Source organism: Tachyglossus aculeatus, chromosome 8 (assembly GCF_015852505.1).
Source record: "Tachyglossus aculeatus isolate mTacAcu1 chromosome 8, mTacAcu1.pri, whole genome shotgun sequence".
Taxonomy (NCBI): domain Eukaryota; kingdom Metazoa; phylum Chordata; class Mammalia; order Monotremata; family Tachyglossidae; genus Tachyglossus; species Tachyglossus aculeatus.
The window spans coordinates 3,164,502-3,191,752 of NC_052073.1; the positions used below are offsets into that span (position 1 = coordinate 3,164,502).

General features: G+C 50.4%; 1 protein-coding gene across 1 annotated transcript in view; it reads left to right on the forward strand.

The window, feature by feature from the left end:
- Positions 1-1,567: 1,567 nt before the first annotated feature.
- MYO1E (myosin IE) overlaps positions 1,568-27,251 on the forward strand; it is a 55,917-nt gene continuing 30,233 nt past the window's right edge. Inside the window, exons 1-7 of the mRNA XM_038750691.1 lie at positions 1,568-1,586; positions 3,415-3,564; positions 9,025-9,163; positions 12,295-12,616; positions 16,823-16,966; positions 21,965-22,054; positions 23,626-23,720. Coding sequence (XP_038606619.1) covers positions 1,568-1,586; positions 3,415-3,564; positions 9,025-9,163; positions 12,295-12,616; positions 16,823-16,966; positions 21,965-22,054; positions 23,626-23,720 — 959 coding nt within the window. The remainder of the gene's footprint in view (positions 1,587-3,414; positions 3,565-9,024; positions 9,164-12,294; positions 12,617-16,822; positions 16,967-21,964; positions 22,055-23,625; positions 23,721-27,251) is intronic.

Consider the following 27,251-nt stretch of genomic DNA (forward strand, 5'->3'; position numbering starts at 1 on the left):
TATTAAATCCCCATTTAGCAGACGTGGAAACTGAGGCACGGAGAAGCTTAGTGACTTGCCCAAGGTCACAGGTTTTCCTCCCTGTTAGATTATGAGCATTATCTTTTGAATCTACCCCTGTGCTTAGCACAGTGCTTGACACATAATAAGCACTAATAAATACCCACAATTATTATTATTACTATTTTATCTACAGTGCTTTGCACATAGTAAGTGCTTAATAAATGCCATTATTATTATTATCTGTTTCTTTCTCTTCTCCAAATTCTTTGTTGCCTTCTTGTGATTTCAGGGTGCCTGATGTGTAAACCGCCTACATGAGCATGCCCCTTCTCCACACTTCTGCTCTTGCGGGGAGCCCACGCCCCCTTCCCACCTTAGGCCTGCTCTGAGGGAGGGACATGAATGTCTTTGGCAGAATGTGAGGAAGGAAGCCTGTGGTGTGTCTGGATTTTATATATCTGATTCCCCCTCTAGACTGTAAGCTCCTTGTGAGCAGGGATCATGTCTAAGGGCTCTGCTGTACTCTCCCAAGGGTCTAGTTCTGAGCTCTGCACAGCATAAAGGCTTAATACATAGTCCTGATTGATTACTTGATGAATGGTGGATGGTAAACTGAGCTCCCCCTGACTTATTTAAGAATGTAAATCTGCTTTGCTTTACACTACCGAGCTTAGTGGTTGGAGCCCAGGACTGGGAGTCAGAAGGACGTGGATTCTAATTCCTGCTCTGCCTCTTGTCTACTCTGTGCCTCAGTGACGTCATCTGTAAAATGAGGATTAAGGCAGTGATCCCCATGTGGGACTTAGACTGTGTCCAACCTGATTAGCTTGCATCTAAGCCAGCGCTTAGTACAGCTAAAGTGCCTGGCACATAGTAAGTGCTTAACAAATACTACAAAAAACCAAACAAAACTACTGTTTCCCAGAATGCAACCGAAAGCGAGGGAGAAAGGGCTTAGGGAAAAAGGGGGAGATGACGTGGGATACAAGGGGCAGCCCCACCCGTAACTCAGGCCACCCTCCCGACAGGGCTCGGAGCCCTCCGAAGGGACAGGGTGGAGAAAGAGTTAAGGCTCGGGGAGTGGCATTTACTAAATCACCTGCCACCAGCTGCGACTTCCTTGAGGATGCCTCCCGCTGCTGCCGTCAGCCCAGTCCAACTACGTTTACCAGACGCCCACGGGGAGACCGCTTCCCCCAGATGGCCGGTCGGTCCCTCGTGGCCAGGCCCTCGCCCGTTCTTCAGGAAGCAGTGCTAAGGGTGCCAGGCATGTCCTCCCCGGGCAGGGAAGCGGTTTGGCCTCTGCACCCTGGTGTGCATTTCCACAGCTCGGGAGCTGAGGGTCTCTGGAGAGAAGGAGGCAGAGAGACCTCTCCCGATTGATCTATTGACCTCCCCCTTTTAGACTGTGAGCCCACTGTTGGGTAGGGACTGTCTCTATGTGTTGCCAACTTGTACTTCCCAAGCGCTTAGTACAGTGCTCTGCACACAGTAAGCGCTCAATAAATACGATTGATTGATTGATTGATTGATCGTGAAGCCGGGCAGTCATACCGGGGTGACCATGGAGAATGCCTTTGGATGTGGGACTCCAAGATGGCCCTGCTATCTGTCACTTTCCGGGAGGTGTGCGGGTGGGGCGGGGGAGGAAGGGAGAGCAGAACTCTTATCCCCATTTTACAGATGGGGAAGCGGCGGCCCGCTTGGAAAGGTTAAGTAATAATAATAATAATGGTATTTGTTAAGCGCTTACTATGTGCAAAGCACTGTTTTAAGTGCTGGGGGGGTTACAAGGTGATCAGGTTGTCCCACGGGGGGGGACCACAGTTTTAATCCCCATTTTACAGATGAGGTAACTGAGGCACAGAGAAGTGAAGTGACTTGCCCAGTCACACAGCTGACAGTTGGTGGATTTGGGATTTGAACCCGTGACCTCTGACTCCAAAGCCCGTGCTCTTTCCACTGAGCCACGCTGCTTCTCTGGCTGGTGGCAGAGCAGATTTTGGAACCCCAGTTTTAAGACTCCCAGCCCTGTGTTCTGTCCACTTACCACCCTGCCTAACATCCAAAGCACTTAGTACAGTGTTCTTCAAACAGTAAGTGCTCATAAAGAGAAGCATCATAGCTCAGTGGAAAGAGCACGGGCTTGGAAGTCAGAGAAGAAGAAGAAAAAAACATTTATTAAGCGCTTACTATGTGCATAGCACTGTTCTAAGCACTGGGGAGGTTACAAGGTGATCAGGTTGTCCCACGGGGGGCTCCCAGTCTTCATCCCCATTTTACAGATGAGGTAACTGAGGCACAGAGAAGTGAAGTGACTTGCCCAAAGTCACACAGCTGGCAATTGGCGGAGCTGGGGTTTGTTCTCTGTCTCCCCCTTTTAGACTGTGAGCCCACTGTTGGGTAGGGACTGTCTCTATATGTTGCCAAGTTGTACTTCCCAAGCGCTTAGTACAGTGCTCTGCACATAGTAAGCACTCAGTAAATACAATTGATGATGATGATGACTCCAAAGCCCGTGCTGTTTCCGTGGTCATGGATTCAAATCCCGGCTCCGCCGCTTGTCAGCTGTGTGACTTTGGGAAAGTCACTTAACTTCTCTATGCCTGTTACCTCATCTGTAAAATGGAGATTAAGATTGTGAGCCCCACATGGGACAACCTGATCACTTTGTATCCTCCCCAGCACTTAGAATAGTGCTTTGCATATAGTAAGCGCATAACAAATACCAAAATTATTATTATTATTATAAATACTGTTGATGATGGTGCCCCTTGTCATTCACCACCCCTAACCCAGGAAACAGAACAGGTGATTATTATTGTTGTTGTTGATGATGATAATAATAATAATGGCATTTGTTAAGCACTTACTATGTGCCAGCCACTGTAACTAAGCACGGGGGAGGACACAAGCTAATCAAGTTAGACACAGCCCATGTCTCACGTGGGGCTCACAGTCTTAATCTCCATTTTACAGATGAGGTCACTGTGGCAGAGCTAGGATTAGAACTGGTTCCATTTGACGTCCAGGCCTGTGCTCTACCCACTGGACCACACTGCTTCATATTAAGATTAAGATTTCAAACAAAGGGAAGACGGCTTACAGGTGGATATCCGCACACCCGAGCGGGGCCAACTTGTACTTCCCAAGCGCTTAGTACAGTGCTGTGCACACAGTAAGCGCTCAATAAATACGATTGATGATGATGATGATGTGGTCTAAAGAGCAGGGTGACCCCCTCCCGCCACTCTCCCCTACTTCCCCCCGAACTCCCTGAGAATTCTCCCTCAGATAGGAGCGGGGAAGAGGCACTGCCCGTGCCTCAGCTTGAAGGCTATCCAATTCCCATCTAGCAATGGATTTGCTTTTACATTGGAAAAAAACAACCCAATCTCACCCCGCCCACAGCGCTTAGCTCTGAGGTGCTCATTGTTCAGGGTGGCATCCGCTTTGGGGAAGCCCAAACCCACGTCAATGGAACCACTGTCTTAGACGACCCGCCGGTCAAACAGAAAATCAACGGTTTCCAAACGTCCCCCTCACCCACCCGCCCCATCGGTAGGTCTGAGCTTTCGCGGGGCTTCTGTGAGGAGAAAAGGGTATTTCAGAGAGAGCGCTGACCCCCTCTCAACTTCTCTCCCAAACACAGTTTGTTCTTCTGGTGTTTCCCTGGGTTGGGGGGCTGTAAGACTCAGAATGAGCGGCCCACGGAGGCCACCTCGGGGAGGATATTCCAGGGCACGGGATGCCTTCGCCCTCGTGAAGGTTTCCCTCCAGGCTCTTGTTTTGGTGCCCTGCTCTCCAGGGGCGCTTATCGGGTACTATTACCTAGGTAGGGAGTTCACTCAGCATTCAGTGGATATGAGCCCACTCAATAGGCTGGCACTACATTCATTCATTCACTCAATTCATTCAATGTATTTATTATTGTTAATAATAAATAATAATTCTGGTATTTGTTAAGCGCTTACTATGCTTAACATCCATCCCCCCATCTTACCTCCTTCTCTTCCCCACAGCACCTGTATATATGTATATATGTTTGTACATATTTATTACTTTATTTATTTTACCTGTACATATCTATTCTATTTTATTTTGTTAGTATGTTCGGTTTTGTTCTCTGTCTCCCCCTTTTAGACTGTGAGCCCACTGTTGGGTAGGGACTGTCTCTATATGTTGCCAACTTGTACTTCCCAAGCGCTTAGTACAGTGCTCTGCACACAGTAAGTGCTCAATAAATATGATTGATTGATGTGCCAGGCACTGTACTACGCTCTGGGGTGGATACAAGCAAATTGGATTGGCCACAGGCCCTGTCCCACATGGGGCTCCCAGTCTCAGATGAGGTAGCTGAGGCACAGAGAAGTGGAATGATTTGCCCAGGGTCACACTGCAGATGAGGGGTTGAGCCAGGATTAGAACCCAGGTCCTTCTGGCTCCCGGGGCCATGCTCCGTCCACTAGGCCACACAGCTTTTGGCCAGGCAACTAATCCAGTATCTCAGCTGGGGATTCTTGGCTGTTGGATTTGTTAAGGGAAAGATGAAAGCTTTGGACTGTTTATAAACGTTCAACAATAGACAGTTTGGATTTTCTCTGGAGTTGGGATGCAGCCTTCACTGCCAGCTTCCCTCCAAAGAAAGCCTCTTTGAAGTCTGCGTTGATCTGTGATGCCAATATTACATTTCAAGACATAACAGACTCTCAGCTTTGGTGTCTTGCCATACTACTAAGGCCTAGAGAGGGGGCAGGGAACCCAGATCTAAGGAAGCACACCATCACGCACTTCCAATGGGATTTTGGACCCTGGCTGGGAATGCCTTGTGGATAGAGCACGGGCCTGTGAGTCAAGGGCGTGGGTTCTAATTCCGACTCTGCCACTTATATGCTGTGTGACAGTGTGGCTCAGTGGAAAGAGCCCGGGCTTTGGAGTCAGAAGTCATGGGTTCAAATCCCCGCTCTTCCACTTGTCAGCTGTGTGACTTTGGGCAAGTCACTTAACTTCTCTGGGCCTCAGTTCCCTCATCTGTAAAATGGGGATTAAAACTGTGAGCCCCCCGTGGGACAACGTGTTCACCTTGTAACCTCCCCAGCGCTTAGAACTGTGCTTTGCACATAGTAAGCGCTTAATAAATGCCAGTATTATTATTATTCTCTGGGCCTCAGTTACCTCATCTGTAAAATGGGGATAAAGAGTGAGCCCCATGTGGGACAGGGACTTGTAACTAGATCCAAGTTACTAACACAGTGCTTAGAACAGTGTTTGGTACATCAGAAGCTCTTAACAAGTACTATTATTATTACTACTACTTATTATTCCCTCCCTTTATTCACCCCTCCCCCACTGTACTAAGCGCTTGGGAGACTTCAGTATAACAATATTACAGACACATTCCCTGCCCACAGTGAGCTTACGGCCTAGGGGGGAGACAGGCCTTAATTTGAATAAATAAGTAACTTATACTATATGATTTAAAGATGTGTATCTGAGTGCTGTGGGTTTGGGTGATATGAATATCAAACATCTAAAGGTCACAGGTCCAAGTGCAGTGACGATGCAGAAGGGAGAAGGAACCGAGGAAAAGAAGGTTTAATTGAAAAAGGCCTGTTGGAGGAGATGTGACCTTTATAATGTTTTGAAGGTGAAGAGAGTGGTCTAGTGTATATGGTGGGAGTTCCAGGCGAGGGGGAGGACGTGGGAAAGGGGTCGGTGGCAAAGTAGATAAGATCGGGGTAAATAAACTGGCACCAGAGAAGTGGAGGTGGTGGGCTGGGCTGTAGTAGGAGAGAACAATAGAAATAACAATTGTGGTATTTTTAAGTGCTTACTGTATGTCAGGCACCGTAAGCTGTGGGATAGATACCAGCTAACTGGGTTGGACATAGTCCCTGTCCCACGTAGGGTCCACAGTCTTAATCCCCATTTTACAGATGAGGGAACTGAGGCACAGAAAAGTGAAGTGACTTGCCCAAGGTCACCCAGCAGACTCGTGGCAGAGCCGAGATTAGAACCCACATCCTCCGACCCCCAGCCGCATGCTCTTTCCACTAGACCACACTGCTTCTCTATATTCCAAAATGTCTGTCTCCCCCTCTAGACTCTGAGCTCACTGTGGGCAGGCAATGTGTCTACCAACTCTGTTATGTTGCTATATTGTGCCCTCCTAAGTGCTTAGTACAGTGCTCTGCACGCTTTAAGTACTCAAAAACTACAGGTGATTGATGTATTGATTATCTCCCTTTGTTTCCCCAAATAGCCTCAGCAGCGTTAGCCCAGGCCTTCTGACCAGTACGGCTTGATTCTGTGTGACTTTGGGCAAGTCACTTAACTTCTCTGTGCCTCAGTTACCTCATCTGTAAAATGGGGATTAAGACTGTGAGCCCCCTGAGGGACAGCCTGATCACCTTGTAACCTCCCCAGCACTTAGAACAGTGCTTTGCACATAGTAAGTGCTTAATAAATGCCATTATTATTATTATTCCATCCAGCGGGACACTCCCAGGCCTGAGCCCTAGTCTGGCCGGGGCTGGGAATGGCGACTTTAGGGTCCGGGTGGCTGTTTGCCCCCCCTTCTCCCCGCTGGGCCCTCCGATGAGGAGATGGGCATTTGCTGGCAGGGGAAATAGCTGGGAAGTGAACTTCCTCCTTAGCTGGCCCCACTGTGGGAATCTTTGAGCTTACCGTGGAGAGTGGAGAAGCAGTGTTTTCCAGTGGATAGTGCACAGGGACGGGAGTTGACATGGCTTCGCTACTTGCCTGCCCTGTGATCTTAGGCGAGTCACTTTGCTTCTCTGTACCTCAGTTTCCTCATCTGTAAAATGGGTATTGAATACTTGTAGACTGCAAACTCATTGTGGGCCGGGACCGTGTCGGCCATCCCTGTTGCGGTGTACTCTCCCAAGCACTTGTGGCTTAGTGGATAGAACACGGGTCTGAAAGTCAGAAAGATCTGGGTTCTAATCCCAGCTCCGCCACGTGTCTGCTGTTTGGCCTTGGGTAAGTCACTTCACATCTCTGTACCTCAGTTACCTCATCTGTAAAATGGGGATTAAGACTGTGAGCCCAATGTGGGACAACCTGATTACCTTATATATACCCCAGCACCTAGAATAGTGTCTGGCCCCATAGGAAGTGCTTAACAAATACCTTAAAAAAAAGTGCTTAGTACAGTGCTCTGCACATAGTAAACACTCAATAAATACCATTGATTGATTGATTCCTTTCCCTCCTTCTTAGGCTGTAAGCCTTGTGCAGGACAGGAACTGTGTCCTGTCTGATTTTCCTGTACATATCCCAGGACTTAAGCACAATGCTTGGTGCATAGCAAGTGCTTACCAAATATTATGGTTATTATTATCATTAGTATTATTATAGTCATTTTGATTGTCTCCATCTTCTGACTTTGAAATTAGAAAGGAGAATAGTAGAGTGGAATCCTGGCCTTGTGCCTTTCTCATCAGACCATGGGCAGTATCTCACCAGTGCATGTGCGTACACACAAACCCTCCCCTCCATCCCCTCACCCCTCCAGCTCTTCTCTCCAGCCAAGGACTGTCTCCAGGTTTGGTTTTGTGCTTCTGGGTTGACTTGCTAGTGGTGGGAGCACAGACACCGGGTCTTCACTCCGAGTGCGGGGGGTCGGAGAGGGGGTGGGATCTTGGAGCCGGGGCGCCTGAGCCAGACAGGCTTCCCAGAACGAGCAGGCCAGAAAGCCATCATCATCATCAATCGTATTTATTGAGCGCTTACTGTGTGCAGAGCACTGTACTAAGCGCTTGGGAAGTCCAAGTTGGCAACATACAGAGACAGTCCCTACCCAGCAGTGGGCTCACAGTCTAAAAGGGGGAGACAGAGAACAAAACCAAACATACTAACAAACTAAAATAAATAGAATAAAATAGAATAGATATGTACAAGTAAAATAAATAAATAGAGTAACAAATATGTACAAACATATATGCATATATACAGGTGCTGTGGGGAAGGGAAGGAGGTAAGATGGGGGAGTGGAGAGGGGGATGAGGGGGAGAGGAAGGAAGGGGCTCAGCCTGGGAAGGCCTCCTGGAGTAGGTGAGCTCTCAGTAGGGCCACTTTGGGCCTGCTCGGACCCTGATGGAAAACTCCCAGGCCTTGCCCGAGTCCTGGGCGGGCGAGGCTGGAGTCCAGAGCACCCAGCCACGGTGGGTGACTGCTCTCCTTATAATAATAATAATGACGGTATTTGTTAAGTGCTCACTATGTGCAAAGTGCTGGGGGGCTACAAGATGATCAAGTTGTCCCACGTGGGGCTCACAGCCTTAATCCCCATTTTACAGATGAGGGAACTGAGGCACAGAGAAGGGAAGTGACTTGCCCAAAGTCACACAGCCGACTCCTTCCTCTCCCCCTCGTCCCCCTCTCCATCCCCCCCATCTTACCTCCTTCCCTTCCCCACAGCACCTGTATATATGTATATATGTTTGTACATATTTATCACTCTATTTATTTATCTTACTTGTACATATCTATTCTATTTATTTTGTTAGTATGTTTGGTTTTGTTCTCTGTCTCCCCCTTTTAGACTGTGAGCCCACTGTTGGGTAGGGACTGTCTCTATATGTTGCCGACTTGTACTTCCCAAGCGCTTAGTACAGTGCTCTGCACACAGTAAGCGCTCAATAAATACGATTGATGATGATGATGACTGTCTCTATATGTTGCCAATTTGTACTTCCCAAGCGCTTAGTACAGTGCTCTGCACATAGTAAGCGCTCAATAAATACGATTGATGATGATGATGATGATGATGACAAGTGGCGGAGCCAGGATTAGACCTCTGACTCCCAAGCCCGGACTCTTTCCACTGAGCCACGCTGCTTCACTACGGGGAGTGGGCGAAGGCTTGTCTTCCCCCATCCGGAGTGGTGAGGGGCTGCCATGGTGGATGCCCTCGCCGGGGCAGATGTCGGGGGGCTCCCGGAGCCTAGTCCCTGCGCCTTGGCCACACCTGAATCCCCCAACCGGACGCCGGTCCAGTTGTGATTGCAATCAGTCGGGTCAGGAAGTGGCCGGCCAAGTTGCTACAGCAACCTGAGCTCTGCCCCGGCCGGCACCCCCTCACAATGGGCCCTTTCATTCCGGGAGCCCGCGGACCGGCCGGGCCGGGCCGCATCACGTGCTGCTCGGCCCGCGGTGGCCGCAGAGGAGTAGAGAGAAGGCGCTGGGTGCCCGGTCCAGCCCCGTGGCACCTCCCTGGGGGCCGATAGCCAGTGCCCAGACCCACGGGCTCAGGGTGGGCTCCGCTCAGAAATGCAGCCGGGGAGTGAGGATCAGGGCATCTAGACTGTAAACTCATCGCGGGCAGGGAATGTCGCTATTTTTTGTTGTGTTGTACTTTCCCAAGCGCTTAGTACATGCTCTACACACAGTGAGCGCTCAGTAAATACGACTGAATGAAAGAATGAATGAATCGGGTGCAAGGAACTTGTTGATTCATTTAGCCTTCGTGCTTATTCTTTTAGACTGTGAGCCCACTGTTGGGTAGGGACTGTCTCTATGTGTTGCCAATTTGTACTTCCCAAGCGCTTAGTGCAGTGCTCTGCACATAGTAAGCGCTCAATAAATACGATTGATTGATTGATTATTCTTCACGTCGATGCTCGCCCGCTTTTAACCACCACGTCTTCATCATTCAAGGACTCCTTGTCCCCCGCATATAGGATGAAAACTTGCCGAGGGCAGGGAGCATCTTATACTTTCATTCATTCACTCAATCGTATTTATTGAGAGCTTGGGAAGTACAATTTGGCAACATATAGAGACGGTCCCTACCCAACAGCGAGCTCACGGTCTAGAAGGGGGAGAAGTACTTATATACTTAGAGAAGCAGCGTGGCTCAGTGGAAAAGAGCACGGGCTTTGGAGTCAGAGGTCATGGGTTCAAATCCCGGCTCTGCCGACTGTCAGCCGTGTGACTCTGGGCAAGTCACTTAGCTTCTCTGTGCCTCAGTTACCTCACCTGCAAAATGGGGATTAAAACTGTGGGCCCCCCGTGGGACAACCTGATCATCTTGTAACTTCTCTAGAGCTTAGAACAGTGCTTTTCACATAGTAAGCGCTTAACAAATGCCATCATTATTATTATTATATTATTTCTGCTTACATCCTCCCAAACGTAACTTTGCAGCCCCCATATACAGGAACCAGCGGAAGTCTAGGCCCGGGCCAGGGAGGGGAGCCCCCCCAAGTCACCTGGAGCCGAGAGCGGGGGCTGGGAGATGGTCCCTCCCCAGCATCTCACAGGGCCCCCAGCCACCCACCCGCCCGCCCTCCGAGCGGGAGCCATCCCAGCAACAAGAGACACTGCGTTCCTCTGCCGAAACCACCGGAGGAATTGGGCCCGGGATGGTTTGCTTGGGCTCTCGGCCGCATTTTTTCCCTTGGAAATGCTTGTGAGATGAAGAGGGAGCGTTCTGGGGCCCTGGCTCTCTGCTCGAGCTGTCTCTGTTGGTAGAAAATGCCTTCAGTGTGTGCTCTGTGCTTCTCCCCACGGAGGACGTGGGCTAGGGGCTGGGGAGGGGGCGCGGCGCGGGGAGAGGGATGGAAACTTTTTTTTTTTCCTTTTCCCTCCGAAACACGGATGGGATTGGGTTCGGGTCGGCCCTCCAGCCCACCAGGTAACCCAAGACGTTTTCTCCGCCGTCCCTCAGCTCGGCAGAGGCGCTGTCTTTGTTCCCCAGTTTCCTTAATGTCTTCCTCATGTCAAGTCAAAATCTTTTGGCCTTTCTCTTCACCGGAGCACGGAAGGCAGGGTGGTCTAATGGGAAGAGCACGGGACTGGGAGTCAGGAGGCCTGGATTTTAGCCCCAGCTTGGCACTGGACTGCTGGGTGACCTCGGGCAGGACACTTAGCCTCTCTGAGCCTCAGTTTCTGCATCTGGGAAATGGGGGAAAGATCCCTCCTTTGTTTCCCTCCCATGTGGGATGGGGATCGTGTCTGATCTGGTTGCCCGATACTTACCCCAGCGCTCAGGACAGCGTTTGGTACGTAGTAAACCCTGAAAGATGCCATAACTAGCCCACAACTCCAGCCTCTCTCTCACCTTCTTCCAAGTGCCCCTGCGCTGGCATTGGGTTTTGATCGAAAGGCGTCTCTGGTCCTCTCTGTTTGCCCACTCCAATTTTTTTTAATGGTATTTGTTAAGGGTATACTATGTGCCGGGCACTGTACTAAGCACTGGGATAGATACAAGCTAATCAGGTTGGACATGGTCCCATATAGGGCTCACAGTCTTAATCCCCATTCTACAGATGAGGTAACTGAGGCACAGAGAAGCAAAGCGACTTGCCCAAGGTCACACAGTAGGCAATCGGTAGAGCCAGATTTAGAACCCAAGTCTAATAGAGAAGCAGCGTGGCTCAATGGAAAGAACATGGGCTTTGGCGTCAGAGGTCATGGGTTCAAATCCCTGCTCCACCACTTGTCAGCTGTGTGACTTTGGGCAAGTCACTTAACTTCTCTGTGCCTCAGTGACCTCATCTGTAAAATGGGGATTAAGACTGTGAGCCCCACGTGGGACAACCTGATCACCTTGTAACTGCCCCAGTGCTTAGAACAGTGCTTTGCACATAGTAAGCGCTTAATAAATGCCATTATTATTATTATTAATCTTGAGAAGCAGTAGAGCATGGGCCTGGGAATCGGAAGGATCTGGGTTCTAATCCTGTCTCCACAGCTTGTCTGCTGTGGGATCTGTGTCCTAGGGGCCGGGGTGGATGGATACAAGATAGTCAAATAGTTCCTGTCTCCCACGAGACTCAATCGGTCAACAGATTTATCCATCATTTATATCTGGTGCAAAGGACTGTACTAAGAAGCCAGCGTGGCTTAGTGGAAAGAGCACAGGCTTGGGAGTCAGAGGACATGGGTTCGAATTCTGACTCCGCCACTTGTCTGCTGTGTGACCTTGGGCAAGCCACTTAACTTTTCTGTGCCTCAATTACCTCAACTGTAAAATGGGAATTGACTGTGAGTCCCACGTGGGACAACCTGATTACCTTGTATTTACCCCAGTGCTCAGAACAGTGATGGGCACATAGTAAGTGCTTAACTAATACTATAATTATTATTATTATTATTATTATTACTAAGCACTTGGGGATTACAGTAGAGTTGGTAGGTATGATCAGTACAGTGTTTTGCGCTCAGTAAGCACTCAATAAGTACAATTGAATGAATAATTAAATCTCCGTTCTTGAGGAGCGGATGGGTGCAGTCGTGCGCTAAAAGTGCCGTCTTCGTTCCCAGGAGCCTTCAGGGCAAACCAAGCCCATATGACACAAAATCCAAAGGCTCAACAGGCCGGCACGTGGGCTTGAATTTTGGCCAGGGTGAGACAGGCCAGGTTCGGGCCGCACCATCCAAGGACTTGGCCCGGGGCCGGCCCGGACCCCCGATTCCTGGAGCCCTAGGACCCTCGCAGGGAGAACATGGCTACTCCCTTACAGCTGCCTGGCTTCCAGACTCTGCAAAAAAAATTCCTCGGAAGGGATCACTGGCCGGAGCTATTTTGGAAGAGCTCAAGGATCTGGCCCTATTTTGGTCTTTTATGGGAATTTCTGAGATTATTGTACCCACAGTGTCCTGGGTGATGCTGCTCAGGGGAATTTTCTGGTGGAAACTTTGTTGAGGAGGGTGAACGGTGGAGTAGCCCCTCCGTGGGAATAGGGGGAATGGGAAGATACTTCAAATGGCTTTCTCTTGGTGGGATTAAGATGGGGTCACGATGGCAAAATCATCTCTGACATCCCCTCCCCAGCGAGGGAGGCAGCATAGCCTAGTGGTCAGACCATGGAGATCTCATCCCGGCTACCTCTGGCCGGCTGAGTGACGGGCCTCAGTTTCCCCCTGTATCAAATGGAGATGAGCTATTTGATCTCCTTCCCCTTTTACATTTTTCTATTATTTTTAGTGGTATTTTTTAAGCATTTACTATGTACCAGTTACTGTTCTAAGCGCTGGCGTACATACCCGCTAATCGGGTTGGACACTGTCCATGTCCCACGTGGGGCTCACTCTTAATCCCTATTTTTCCAGATGAGCTAACTGAGGCCCAGAGAAATAATAACAATAAATAATGATGGCATTTACTAAGCACTTACTATGTGCAAAGCACTGCTCTGGGGAGGTTACAAGGTGATCAGGTTGTCCCACGGGGAGCTCACAGTCTTAATCCCTATTTTATAGATGAGGGAACTGAGGCCCAGAGAAGTTGTGACGTGCCCAAAGTCACACAGCTGACAATTGGCGGAGTCTGGATTTGAACCCATGACTCCAAAGCCCATGCTCTTTCCACTGAGCCACGCTGCTTCTCCCTCCAAGAGAAGGGAAGTGGCTTGCCCCGGGTCACCCAGTAGACAAGTGGCGGAGCCGGGATTAGTACCTAGGTCCTTCTGACTCCCGGGCCCGTACTCTAAGCACTAGTCCATGTTGCTTTTCTCCCTCTTGGTTTGGGATCTTGTGTGGGGCAAGAGACCATGTCTGATCTAGTTGTCTTGTCTCTATTCTAGTGTTGCCTACAGAGTAAGTGCCCAGTGAATACCACGACTAACTGACTCAGTGGAAACTTGGCTCCGAGTAGCCCTTAGCCCGTGTGACCCAGCCAGACTGGGATGGATCGGGAATTGGTTTTTCATCACTGTTTCAGCCGGTCAAAGATCAGCCCGTTGAGTAGGATTGGGACCTCAATGCCAGGCCCAGCTTGGGAAGCAGCACGGTGTAATGGTTAGAACACGGGCCTGGCAGTTAGAAGGTCACGCGTTCTAATCCTGGCTCTGCCACTTGTCTGCTGGGTGGCCTTGGGCAAGTCACTTCACTTCTCTGGGCCTCAGTTACCTCATCTGGAAAATGGGGATTAAGACTGTGAGCCCCACATTGGACAGAGACTGTGTCCAATCCGACTTGCTTGTATCCACCCCAGCTCTTAGTACAGTACGTGGCACATAATAAGCGCTTAACAAATACCCCAATTACTATTATTATTCCAGCTGACTCAGGATTCTCCCATTCCCCTCCTCCCGTATCAGCCTGACCTTTTGAATTCCTTGTCAGGTTAAGCATCGCGGCGCTGTCGTCTCCCAATCAATCCGTCCATCAATCATACCTATTGAGCGCTTTCTATGTGCAGAACAGTGTGCTAAGCGCTTGGGAGAACACAGTACAATATAGAAGGCACAGTCCCTGCTCACAACGCACTCACAGTAGTATTTATTGAGCATTTACTGTGTGCAGAACACTGTTCTAAGCACTCGGGGGAGTACAATATAACGGAATTGGTAGATACGGTCCCTGCCCATGATGAGTTTACTGTCTCTCCTTCAAGACCCCGGGCCCTGAGTTTGTGGTGGGTAGAGGGGCAGCTCGCAGAGATCTGATGAACGGTGATCGGCGGGGGCCAGGCCAAAGCGACCAGACATTCCCATGTGGGCGAGGTGACCCCACTATGTGAGCCACTCACCCCCCTGCTCATCATCATCATCATCAATCGTATTTACTGAGCGCTTACTGTGTGCAGAGCACTGTACTAAGCACTTGGGAAGTACAAATTGGCAACATATAGAGACAGTCCCTACCCAACAGTGGGCTCACAGTCTAGAAGTATAGACTACACAGTCTACAGTATAGGCCCATACCAACCTATAAGTTAGGGATGCCGGTCTTTAAAAACATGGCGGCCAATGGGAGGCAGGACTGCGGAAGGGATGCACTGCACTAGGCTGGTCTGGCATTTTTTGAGCACTTACTATGTGCAGAGCACTGTACTAAGCACTTGGGAGAGAACAATACAATAAAGTTAATAGATGTGATCCCTGCTCATAAGGAAGTTATAATGTACTGTGTACAGAGCAGTTGCTTGGCCTACTCGAAAGAGGAGTCAGAGGACCCAGATTCTAATCCTGCCTCTGCCACTTGTCTGCTGTGTGACCTTGGGAAAGTCACTTCTCGGTGACTCAGTTCCCTCATCTGGAAAATGGGGATTCAGGAGCTGTCCCTGCCCTACTTAGACTGTATGTCCGGCTCCTGGCGTTTCGAATGGATGGGATGAATGGATGAGACTCGGATGGATGAGAATGGATCTGGGTGAACCAACAGGTGTGGCTGACATACAGTAAGAAAAGCTCCCCGTGGCTCCTAACCGAAGGAATTGCACTCGAGGATGTTCGGAGGTGGGACAGGCTGGGGACAAATGGAATCACAGCCCCGGTCCCATGGACCTTATTCTGGGAAACTCCCTTTATGCTGTATTTGGACTTCCTCCATCTCGGGGTCAGAGGTTAGGAGTCTGGTGGTGAAAACGGCCGAATGGCCAGAGTTTAGTCTTGACTCATGCCACGGGCTTGGCCCGTGTGACTCTCAGCTGATGTGTTGGTCATAAGTCTTGAGATCTCCTCCCAGATCTAAATTGTTTCTCATCTCTGTCCAGTCTGTGCCTCCTCCAGTAGCTCATAAAGGCTACATCCTGGGGCCTCTTCCTCCACCCCAAATTGGGGGCCAGTTGGATCGGCTAGATGGGTAGAGTTAGAAGCGTTTGTCGATCCCAGCCTGGGGCCCAGGAGTCAGGGAATCTGGGTTCCAATCTTGGCTCCACCGCTTGTCGGCTATTGTGACCTTTGGCAAGTCGCTTCACTTCTCTGCCTCAGTTTCCTCATCTGTAAAACGGGGTGGAAATACCTGTTCTCCCTCCTGCTTAGATTGTGAGCCCCGTTTGGGAAGGGACTGTGTCTGAGCTGATTGTCTTGTCCACCCCAGCACCTAGCGTAGAAATACTCAACAAATACCACAGATGAGGATGATGATGATGGTGCTGATTATTAGAATGAGGGAGTCTTAAGTAGCTGGGTGGTCCAATGTCATTTCACCACTCTTCCAGTTTCTTATGCAGATCAGCACTCTACCCCCAGGCCCTCCTCCCTCCTCTCCAAACTCATGTATGATCCCCTTTTCCTTCCTCTAGATTGAAAGCTTCTTGTGGGCAGGAAAAATGCCTACCAACTCTATTATACTGTACTCTCCCAAGCCCTTAGTAATAATTCTGGTATTTGTTAAGCGCTTACTATGTGCCAGGCACTGAACTAAGTGCTGGGGTGGATACAAGCCAATAGGGTTGGACACAGTTCCTGTTCTACATGGGGCTCACAGTCTCAATCCCCATTGTACAGATGAGGAAATTGGCCCATTGACCTTGGACAAATCTCTTAACCTTTTTGTACCTCAGTTCCCTCATCTGTAAAATGGGGGTTCAATCCTACTCCCTCCTATTTAGGCTGTGAGCTCCCTGTCCCACAGGGACTATGTCCAATTTGATGGTCTTTTATCTACCCCAGTGCTTAGTTCAGTGCTTGGCACATAGTGCTCAACAAATATAATAATAATAAGCAGCGTTGCACAGTGGAAAGAGCATGGGCTTTGGAGTCAGAGGTTATGGGTTCAAATCCTGGCTCCGCCAATTGTCAGCTGTGTGACTGGACAAGTCATTTAACTTCTCTGCGCCTCAGTTACCTCATCTGTAAAATGGGGATTAAGACTGTGAGCCCCACGGGGGACAACCTGATCACCTTGTAACCTCCCCAGCGCTTAGAACAGTGCTTTGCACATAGTAAGCGCTTAATAAATGTCATTATTATTATTAATAATAATAACGATGATGATGATAATAATGATAATAACTAAAATAAGAGGCTCGGGGTGAGGAAGTGAAGTTCAGATAAGGTTGAGCTTTCCAATCCCCAAGGGTTGTGCCCTTTCTCATTAACACATATTTGTGGTGTTTTTCCAGGGCAGCAAGGGTCACTACCGCTATCACTGGCAGAGCCACAATGTCAAGCACAGCGGTGTGGACGACATGGTCCTCCTGTCCAAAATCACGGAAGACTCCATCGTGGAGAACCTGAAGAAGCGATACATGGACGATTACATTTTTGTATCCTTTATGGCTTGCTCTGGGCCGAGCCTGAATAAAATGCGTCGGTCCCTGGAAGGGTAAGGGAAGAAATTGGTGTACGTTACCGTCCCCTGCTTCTCTTTACATGGCCTTCGGCTGGAACCTAACGCCTCTAGGACTGTGGAAATCTGGGTTTGCCTCCCACCGGCTCCCCACCTTTCCTCAGAAGATATCACCGGTGCAAAACAAGGGCCCAGTTGGACCTCGATTTCTCCTTTCAGGAGCTCCTGAGATTCTCTGCCTAGACCCCCTTTCCATTCCACTCTGAGTAGGTTCCTCCCTGAATCCCGCTTCTTCCGTGGAAAATCCAGTTGGCTTTCCCATCCCTTTTTGCCAACAGCTGTCAACCGGATAGGGCCGTGGGCCAACTCTTCTGTGGAAAACTTGGGGCTCAAGCAGACCAGCCCGAAATCCGGAAAATTGGATTGGAACCCTGTCAGCTGCAGAGACTTCCATGTCCCCTCATCTTTAGAACCGTGTAACTTTGTAAGTCCATAAACATCCGGGGCAGCAGAGGATAGATGAAAGAGTTAGAAATTCCCATCAGTAAGCTCCTTGAGGGCAGAGGTTTTGGACTGATAATAAAACTAAATATTTGTTAAGCGCTTACTATGAGCAAGCACTGTGTTAAACACTGGGGTCGATATAAGATCATCAGTCCTTGTCCCACATGAGGCTCACAGTCTGTCAGTCTTTGGCTTCTGTGATGAAACAATCAACCAGTGGTATTTATTGAGCGCTTTCTGTGTGCAGAGCATTGATCTAAGCGTCTGTCCTCTCCTGAGCGCCCTTTACAGTGCTCTGCATAGAGCAGGAGGTCAGTATATAGTATCAGTCGATCCCCGTCACCCTCCCACTTAACCTCATCTCTCGTCGTCCTCTACAAAGCAAGGATTTGAGAGCTGTTTTGCCTGGCAATCTTAGATTCCATTTAAGTCAGTTCTGGCATCAGTCTCGAATCCACGGTTCTGCTTGTTGGCCCAGAAAATATTTTACCCGTGACCAAAGTGGCTATCTGATGAGCTGGCTTTTAAAAAAGCTTTTTCTTTGGGCCATCACATGATACCTTGGGACAGGGTGGAGAAAATCAAGATTATATTTGGGATTCCTGATCTAATCTGAGTGGCTGGTTTAAAAAAATACATATTCCAGGAAGCTGAAAAAAGGCATTTACGTTTTCAGTGAATAATAAGAATAACTGTGGTTTTTATAAAGTGCTTACTGTGTGCCAAATACTGTGCTAAGCAGTTGGATAGATACAAGACAATGAGGTCGGACATAGATTCTACCCTATGTGAACCTCACAGTCAAAGGGAAAGGAGAAGAGGTATTTTATTCCCGTATTTGCAGATAAGGAAACTGAGGTTCAGCAGCATGGCCTGGTGGTTAGAGCGTGGGCCAGGTAATCCTGCCTCCATCTCTTGTCTGCTATATGACCCTGGGCAAGTTGCTTAACTTCTCTGTGCTTCAATTCCCTCATCTGTGAAAGGGGAATTAAGGCTGTGAGTTTCGTGTGGGACAGGGACTGTGTCCAACCCAATTTGCTTGTGTCCACCTCAGTGCTTATTACAGTGCCTGGCACATAGTAAGTGCTTAACACAATTATTATTACAGGGAAGTTAAGTGGTGAAGCCAGTATTAGAACCCAGGGCCCCCAATTTCCAGCACAGGATCTAACCACTGGATCCTGCTGTTTCCAGAAGCAAATTTTTTTTTTTTTTTAAAGACAAACTTGGGTGTTTGGTTAAAAAAAAAAAAAAAAGACCTCCTGCAAAGGAAATGAGTGTGTCACTTTAGCTGCCTCCCTGCTGGGCCTGGAGGTGGAAACTGCCACATTGGGAAAAACAAGGATCCATGATCCTCTGTCCGTCCGCGTTTTGGCTTTGATGGATCTCGAGACCATAAGGAAACCTAGACTGTAAACTCATTATGGGCAGGGAATGTGTCTACCACCTCTGTTACATTGTCCTCTCCCAAGTGCTTAGTACAATATTCTGCGCACAGTAAGCGCTCAATAAATAACAGTGATTGATTGACTTGAGTGTGAAGCACTGCACTAAGTGCTTGGGAGAGTAATAATAATAATAATGATAATAATAATAATAATGACATTTATTAAGCACTTACTCTATGCAAAGCACTGTTCTAAGTGCTGGGGAGGTTACAAGGTGATGAGGTTGTCCCATGTGGGACTCACAGTCTTCATCCCCATTTTACAGATGAGGTAAGTGAGGTCCAGAGAAGTTAAGTGACTTGCCCAAAGTCACACAGCTGACAAGTGGTAGAGCCGGGATTTGAACCCATGACCTCTGACTCCAAAACCCGGGCTCTTTCCACTGAGCCACGCTGCTTCTCTACAGTACAGTAGAAACCAGACGAGACTCAGATTCCCTGGTCTCAAGATTTTTTTTTTCTTAAATGGTATTTGTTAAGGACCTACTATGTGCCAGGCACTGTTCTAAGCACTGGGGTAGATACAAAGTAATCAGGATGGATAGAGTCCCTGTCCCACATGGGGCTCCCAGTCCTAATCCCCATTTTACAGATGAGGCAACTGAGGCACAGAGAAGTGAAGTGACTTGCCCAAGGTAACATTGCAGGCATGGCAGAGCCAGGATTAGGGCGAAGGTTCTTCTGACTCCTGGGCCCGTGCCCTATCCACTAAACCACACTGGTTCTCAGGCAACTTCAATTTCAAGGTAATTCATTCTATTGTATTTATTGAGCGCTTACTGTATGCAAAGCACTGTACTAAGCAATAGGGAAAGTACAATACAACAGTAAACAGACACATTCCATGCCCACAGTGAGCTTACAGTAATGAACCATCTGCACTGTGGAATCGAAAGGAGGATTCCCCGAGGTATGCTTATATAAGGCCCAACGTCCCGGTGTTTGGAATCAAATTAATGGATTTCACATGAGGGATTAGAGCCCAGCTCCTCTGACTCCCAAGACCCAGCTCTGTCCACTTGTCCACCCTGAGAGTGCTGGGAGAAGGGTGATAATAATAATACTTGTGGTATTTCTGAAGTGCTTACTATGTGCCAGGCACTGTACTAAGTGCTGGGGTGGTTACAAGCAAATAGGGTTGGACACAGTCCTTGTCCTACATACGATCCACAGTCTTAATCCCCATTTTACAGATAACTGAGGCACAGAGAAGTAAATCAATCAATCAATCGTATTTATTGAGCGCTTACTGTGTGCAGAGCACTGTACTAAGCGCTTGGGAAGTACAAGTCGGCAACACATAGAGACAGTCCCTACCCAACAGCGGGCTCACAGTCTAGAAGGGGGAGACAGAGAACAAAACCAAACATACTAACAAAATAAAATAAATAGAACAGATATGTACAAGTAAGATAAATAAATAGAGTAATAAATATGTACAAACATATATACATATATACAGGTGCTGTGCGGAAGGGAAGGAGGTAAGATGGGGGGATGGAGAGGGGGACAAGGGGGAGAGGAAGGAAGGGGCTCAGTCTGGGAAGGTCTGCCCAAGGTCTAATAGCAATGTGGCAGAGCCAGGATTAGAACTCAGATCCTTCTGCCTCCCAGACACATGCTCTGTCCACTCTGGCTCTGCAGGCCCAGTTCACTCGGACCAGGGGATTTCCATCCAGAAAGCCGGACGAGTCTTAGCGGAAAGGCTGGGGGAATGGGAGCCAATGGGAAAAACCCTTGGCTTCTGCCTCAGAGGCGAGTCTTCCTGCTGGAAATCTCACCCTCTGAAAGGAGCCATTCAGTGGAGACACAATAAGACAGTATCCCGGCCGGGGCTCTCCCCGTCCAGCACGATCCGTCGCCATAAATCCTGGGAAGAATCGGCCACGGGATTTACGACTGGATCGTCGTGTTGTTATTCCATCTGTTCTGTCCCCGGGTCCTTGCCCCACCTCAGGGCGCAGAAGAGAGGCACTTGAGGAGGAGATGAAAGCCTCCTCTTGGGCCCACTGGCAGGGTAGGCTCAGAGCGCGGGAGTGAAAGAATCTCACTTCCATTGGGGCATCACACCCGCCATGCCAAGCCAGCGGCTTTCTGAGCCTTTGCCAATTGTGCGGTCTAGCCAAGGCCCTGCCTGGGTTGGTAAGTTCTCAGAGAACAGGGAAGCAGCTCCCTCAATCACTAGCATCAGTACAATGTGGAAATTTGGACCCCATTTTTCCTTTTTTATGGTATCGATTAAGAATTTTCTGCATGCCAGGCACTGTTCTAAACCCTGGGGTAGATACAAGCTTATCAGGTTGCACACAGTCCCTGTCCCACGTGGGGCTTACAGTCTTATTCCTCAGTTTATAGAGGAGGTAACTGAGGCCCAGAGAAGTGAAGCATCTTGCCCAAGGTCACACAGCATACAAGTAGTGGAGCTGGGATTAGAACCCAGGTCCTTCCTACTCCCTGGTCTTACTGCTTCTCAGTTCCCTCATCTGTGAAATGGGGGTTAAGACTGTGAGCCCCCCATGGGACAACCTGATCACCTTGTAACCTCCCCAACGCTTAGAACAGTGCTTTGCACATAATAAGCGCTTAATAAATGCTATTATTATTATTTTTATTATTATTATTGCTCATAAATTTCTTCAAAGTTCCCACTTCAGTTCTTCTAAAGTTCTGGTCATTTCTGCCCCACCCCGATCTTTAAACCTGGAGTTCCTCATTTGGAGCGGATGGCAAAAAGCCACCCCCGGCCAGAGGGTGGTGGGCAGCACGTCCTAGGCCTCCGGCCGTGGTGGCTCCTGACTCCCACAGAGCCAGGCCTCTAGACCGTAAGCTCCCTGTGGGCAGGGCACGTCTCCCAACTCTGTTGGATTGTACTCTCCCAAATGCTCAGTGCAGCACTCTGCACACTGTAAGCACTCAATAAGTACCCCCGATGGATTGACTAATGCCCGACCCTGGAGGCAGGGGCCGCCTCTCCGGACTCCCGGGCACGAGCGTTAACTAGGACCTTAACTGGCTCCACCGTAGACGTACATCGGCTCGGTCCTGATCTCCGTCAACCCTTTCAAGCAGATGCCGTACTTCGGAGACAAGGAGATCGAGATGTACCAAGGAGCCGTAAGTGGGCTTCCCTCCACCCCTTTCCTCCTCCCGCTGCGGAGTCGGGGAATTCCCCCACAGGCCTCAACTCCCCAATCCTGGCGTGCCCTGCCTGGTCTTCCGCCGTGGATTGTTTACCCCGGAAGGGCACCGGGATGGGGGTCCTGCCGGTTCCGGCTCCGTCTCGGCCTGATGCGACGGGCGGAGGGTGGGTGGTACCCCTCCTTAGCTCGCATGCTCAATCAGGACACAGATCTCGTGCTCCAGGACACTACCTGCTCCCTAGACGCCAGAAAATAATAGGAGTTATGATTAAGGCATGCATTAAGCACTTAGTAGGTGACCAGAGTATCAGGTTGGACCCAGCCCCTGTCCCACACCAGCCTTGCTGTCTTAGAAGGTTGGAGAGGAAGGTTCTTATCCCCATTAATAATAATAAATGATACTTGTTAAGCGCTTACTATGTGCCAAGCATTGTTCTAAGTGCTGGGGTAGATACAAGTTAATCAGGTTGGACACAGTCCCTGTCCCCCATTGGTCTCACACACTTAATCCCCGTTTTTTACAGATGAGGTAACCGAGGCCCAGAGAAGTGAGGTGACTTACGCAAGGTCACACTGGAGACACGTGGCAGAGTCGGGATTAGAACCCAGGTCCTTCTGACTCCCAGGCCTGTGTTCTTTCCACTGAGGAAACTGAGGCCCAGGGAGATTGAAAGACTTACCCAAGATCGCACGTCAGGGCAGTGGTTCCCCACAAAGATGCCTTCAGTGTATGAACCACTGTGATTTTCCCAAAGTGCTTTTCCGTTCCTGATCTCATTGTCTCCTCACAGCATCCCTGGGAGGGAGAGGCACGTATTTTAGCAGAACCATTTAGCAGATGAGCAGACCGAGTCTCAGAGAGACTAAGCAAGTCGGCTAGTGACAGAGCAGGACCTTAGAACTAGGATCTCCATAGTGCCAGGCCCGGCCCCCATCTTGAGATGGGGTGACAACCCAGGGAGCCTGCCTTTTTAGCGGGGAGAGGGCAATGTCGTCTTCTCAGAATGGGAGCAGAGACGGAGGGTTTGACCCTTCCAGCCTATCTGCCCACCAGCCCCAGCTTCTCCGCTCTCTGTTTCCTCCTCTTGGCGAGAGGCCCGTGGGAACGTTTCCTTGGTGATGCCCAGTGCCGTGGCCAGTGGAGATCTGGGGTGTGGCCAGTGAGGTGCCAGCGCAGGGGCCCAGGGTGCTGGGGAGTGCCCGGGACCTCCCCAGTTCTTGCCCCCATTTCCAAAAAGTCCTGGGTGGGGCTGGTCCTAGAGTTGGGGTCCTGGCTACAGAGACAGCGATGATCACCCCCCACCAATGCCACAGATTTGACCTCCGATTCCGGCCATCGCTTTACGTGGCCGCTCCTGCTAGCCAAGGCACTGGTGGGCATGTGAGGGGCTGAGGGAGGTGGACGCCTCAGCCGAGACTTAATCGAGAGAGAGGTGGGCCAGTCCGGGGCGGAGTCTAGGACTTCCTCACTGGAGCCAGGGAGAAAATGCGTGGCAGATTTGATGTTGAGCTTGGCCCTCACGGCATGACTTCTCTCTCCTCCAGGCTCAGTATGAAAACCCCCCTCACATCTATGCTCTCGCCGACCACATGTACAGGAATATGATCATTGACCGGGAAAATCAGTGCGTCATCATCAGGTACGCGCGACCGTCCATCCGGGCCTGGGGACTCCTGGGCGTCCTCTCTTCCCGATGGGAGGATGGGGTTCCAGGCTGGGGAGGGGCCATTTGAAGGGGATGAGGGCACCTGTTTGACTTCCCCAAATGGACGAGCGGGCAAGGCCCAGACCGCGGGGACGACTTCCCAAGGTCCCTTGTTAGCGCCTGCCTCCCCGTTTCCCCTTGAGAGGGAGTCGAGCTGCCGTCTCCACCCAGTCCTCCCAAGAGAGTTGGCCGGACAGGACGCCTGAGTCACCAGACCGGGCAGTCGAGCAGGGGCAGGACTGGGAGAAATGGTTGATGGGGAGGGAAGGGGAGTCACTAATAGAGGGCAGACCCCAACCCCAACCATTCCCCCCTCCCACCTTCCTGGGCTCATAGCTCAAGCGAGAGCGAGGAGCAGTGGAGAAGCTCTTGGGCCTTGCCATGGGCCGAGAGCCCTCTCTCTCCCCCCAGCCTCTCCTAGGTCAGTCGGGTCCCCTGGGCTAACCCCTCCCCCACCAACTAGCCGTTCTGAGTTGGGCGGACCCGGGGGTGAGGAGGAGAAAGAAGGCGCCAGGAGTGGGAAGAGGGAGCTGCCCGCTTCCAGCATCCTTACTACCAACTGGTTCCCAGGTGTTCCTGCAGCCGGGAGCCCCTGAGGCTGCAACAGGGGCTGTCCGGGCTCTAGTTAGGGAGGCTGGAGCCCAGGGTCATTGCAGAAGTTGGGGGGCACAGCTCAGCCAGGGACTTTTCCTGCTCTTCCAGTCAGGGGGGATGCTTCAGGGTCTGCTTTGTCCTTGGAAACTCCAGCAGGAGACATGAACTTGGCTCTGGGTGGGTAGTGCCCAGCCCCTGTGGGCGAGCTGGGGGTGGAGGAACGATCCTCCCAACCCTCCAACCTCTCTGCCTCACTGTCAGCGGCGAGGTGACCAGCCCACAGTCAGTGCTTAGTGAACAGTCACTAATAAGGGAAGGGCTGAGGTCGGTGGAGGAAGGTGGGTGTTGCTGGACTCCTGGTCCGGGCTCTGGATGGAAGGCCCCTCCCTGTTTCCCTCGTCCCCCAGCCCTGCTTGGCACTGGAAGCAGCTGGTGGGCCTGGGTGGCCCGCAGGGAATTTTGGGTGATTGGGAGGTGCCGCCTTCAGGGGTACTGTACGTGGCCTGTTCTGCTAGGTATGGGATGGAGAAGCCAAACAGTGCCCGCCTTGGCATTGTCAGTGCCAAGTCAGTCTGGCTAGGGGCCAGCGGCTAGAGGTCGGGTCTCGGGCCAGAAAACAGTATCAGAGTGGGACGGCAAGTTGTTCTGTGCAATGGGCTGGTGGGGGAGTCCGCTGGGCCTGCAGGGTTGCCCGTCCATCCTGGCACCTGGATGAAGGTCCCCTTCCTTCCCCTCTACACACCTCCCTGGTTTGTGTCATGTCGGGTGGGGTCTTCCAGCAGGGCCCAGTCAGCAGCCTGGTGAAGCTGGGCCTGCAGACTGGTGGGTCCAGGACTGCTGGGAGCGGGGGGGCGGGTCTGCCTCTTGGGCCAAGGCTCTGACTCACTGGGTCCCATCGAGCCAGTAGCCCCGTGGCCCACCCTCTAGGGACGAGGCGAGAGTCGGGTGAGGCGGCACTGCCCGTCTGGGGCTTTGAGGTTTGGGATGAAAGGAGCCTGCTAAGTGGCAGGTGGAGCCCAGTGACTAATTAGGGTGTGAACCTTGGGGCAGGAGGGAGGGTGGCTCTCGTCTATCTAGCAGCGGTCCCATCCCGGTGCCAGGCGGTGTGAGGCTCGCTGGGGACGGTGCTTACAGGGCCGCACCATCCCACTCCAGGGAACTGAGGCACAGAAAAGTGAAGTGACTTACCCAAGGTCACCCAGCAGACAAGTGGCAGAGCCAGGATTAGAATCCAGGTCCTTCTGACTCCCAGGCTGGGCTCTATCCATTAGTCCATACCGTTTCCTAGGTGTTAAGGGTTAAGTGCTCAGTATGTGTTGAGCACTGTGCTAAGCACTGAGGTGGATACAAGATCATCAGAAAGGACACAGTCCCTGTCCCACACAGAGCTCACATTTTAAGAGGGAGAGTAAATAGGAGCAGAGTTTTAATCCCCATTCTACAGATGAGGAAACTGAAGCACAGAGAGGTTAAAGGACTTACCCAGGCTCACCCATCTGGCAAGCGGAACTGGGATTAGGAGACAGGGCTCCTGATTTGCAGTCCTGGGCTCTTTTCTCTAGGCCCCTAGAAGACAAAGCCCTCCCCTCCAGGAGTTTACAATCTAATGGGAAAGACTACTACAGGATAATTTACAGATAGGAGAAGATTTACGCCTCATAACTCCGTCACTATCTTAAGAAGTTCATTTTCCAAGAAATAATACCCATGTCTCCTTGTTGAATTTACACCGTATCTTCCAATTTCGATTACTTCTCTCTGTGGAAACATGAAGTTATGTCCTGTTAGGTCCCATTTGACTTGATGTTCCACTTGAAATCAGCGCTGGTTTTGCGTTGAAGTGCCGTAAATCAGGACAGCAGGTGGTTTCCTTAGTGTAAAGTAAACAGGCATCCAGGGCATGTTTTCCTCCAGTTGGAGTCTGGGTCAATCAGTCAGTCAGTCGTATTTATTGAGCACTTTCTGCGTGCAGAACACTGTAATAAGCACTTGGGAGAGTACAGTAGAACAGTACAACAGACTCATCCCCTGTCCACAATGAACTTACAGTCTAGAGGGTGAGGGGCTGCTTCTCAGGGGCTGTGGGGGGACCTCTGGGAGACCCTGGGCACATCATGGGGTTCAGTTCCCTCCCAACTCTTGGGGCACAGCAGACCAGTCAGAGATGGTGGCCAATAATAATAATAATAATAATAATGGTATTTGTTAAGCGCATACTATGTGCAAAGCGCCATTCTAAGCGCTGGAATCAGAGGTGGGGCCCCACATGGCCGAACCCCGGGCAAGGTGCTGAGGTGGAGACGAGAAAATCAAGAAAGTGATGTGGCCTAGCGGAGAGAACCCTTCCCTGGGAGTCAGAAGACCTGGGTTCTAATTCTGACTCAGCCACCTTTCATTCATTCATTCATTCAATCATATTTATTGAGCACTTACTGTGTGCAGAGCACTGTACTAAGCACTTAGGAAGTACAAGTTGGCAACATATAGAGACGGTCCCTACCCAACAGCGGGCTCACAGACAGAAGACCTGTCTGCTGTCCGACCTTGGGCCAGCGACTTCAGTTCTCTGGGCCTCTGGGGGTAAACAGGTTTATCCCCATTTTACAGGTGAGGAAACTGTTCTCTGGGCCTCAGTTTCCTCACCTGTAAAACAAGGGTAAACCAACAGGTAAACCTTCCACCTAGACTATGAGCCTCATGTGGAACAGGGGCTGTGTCCAACTTGATTATCCGGGGCCTACCCCAGTGCTTAGTACAGTGCATGGCACATAGTAAGGGCTTAATACCATTTTCAATTTAAAAAAAGAACCATCAAATCGGTCGCAGTCCCCATCCTACCTGGGGTCTCACAGTCCAAGAGGAAGGAATAGC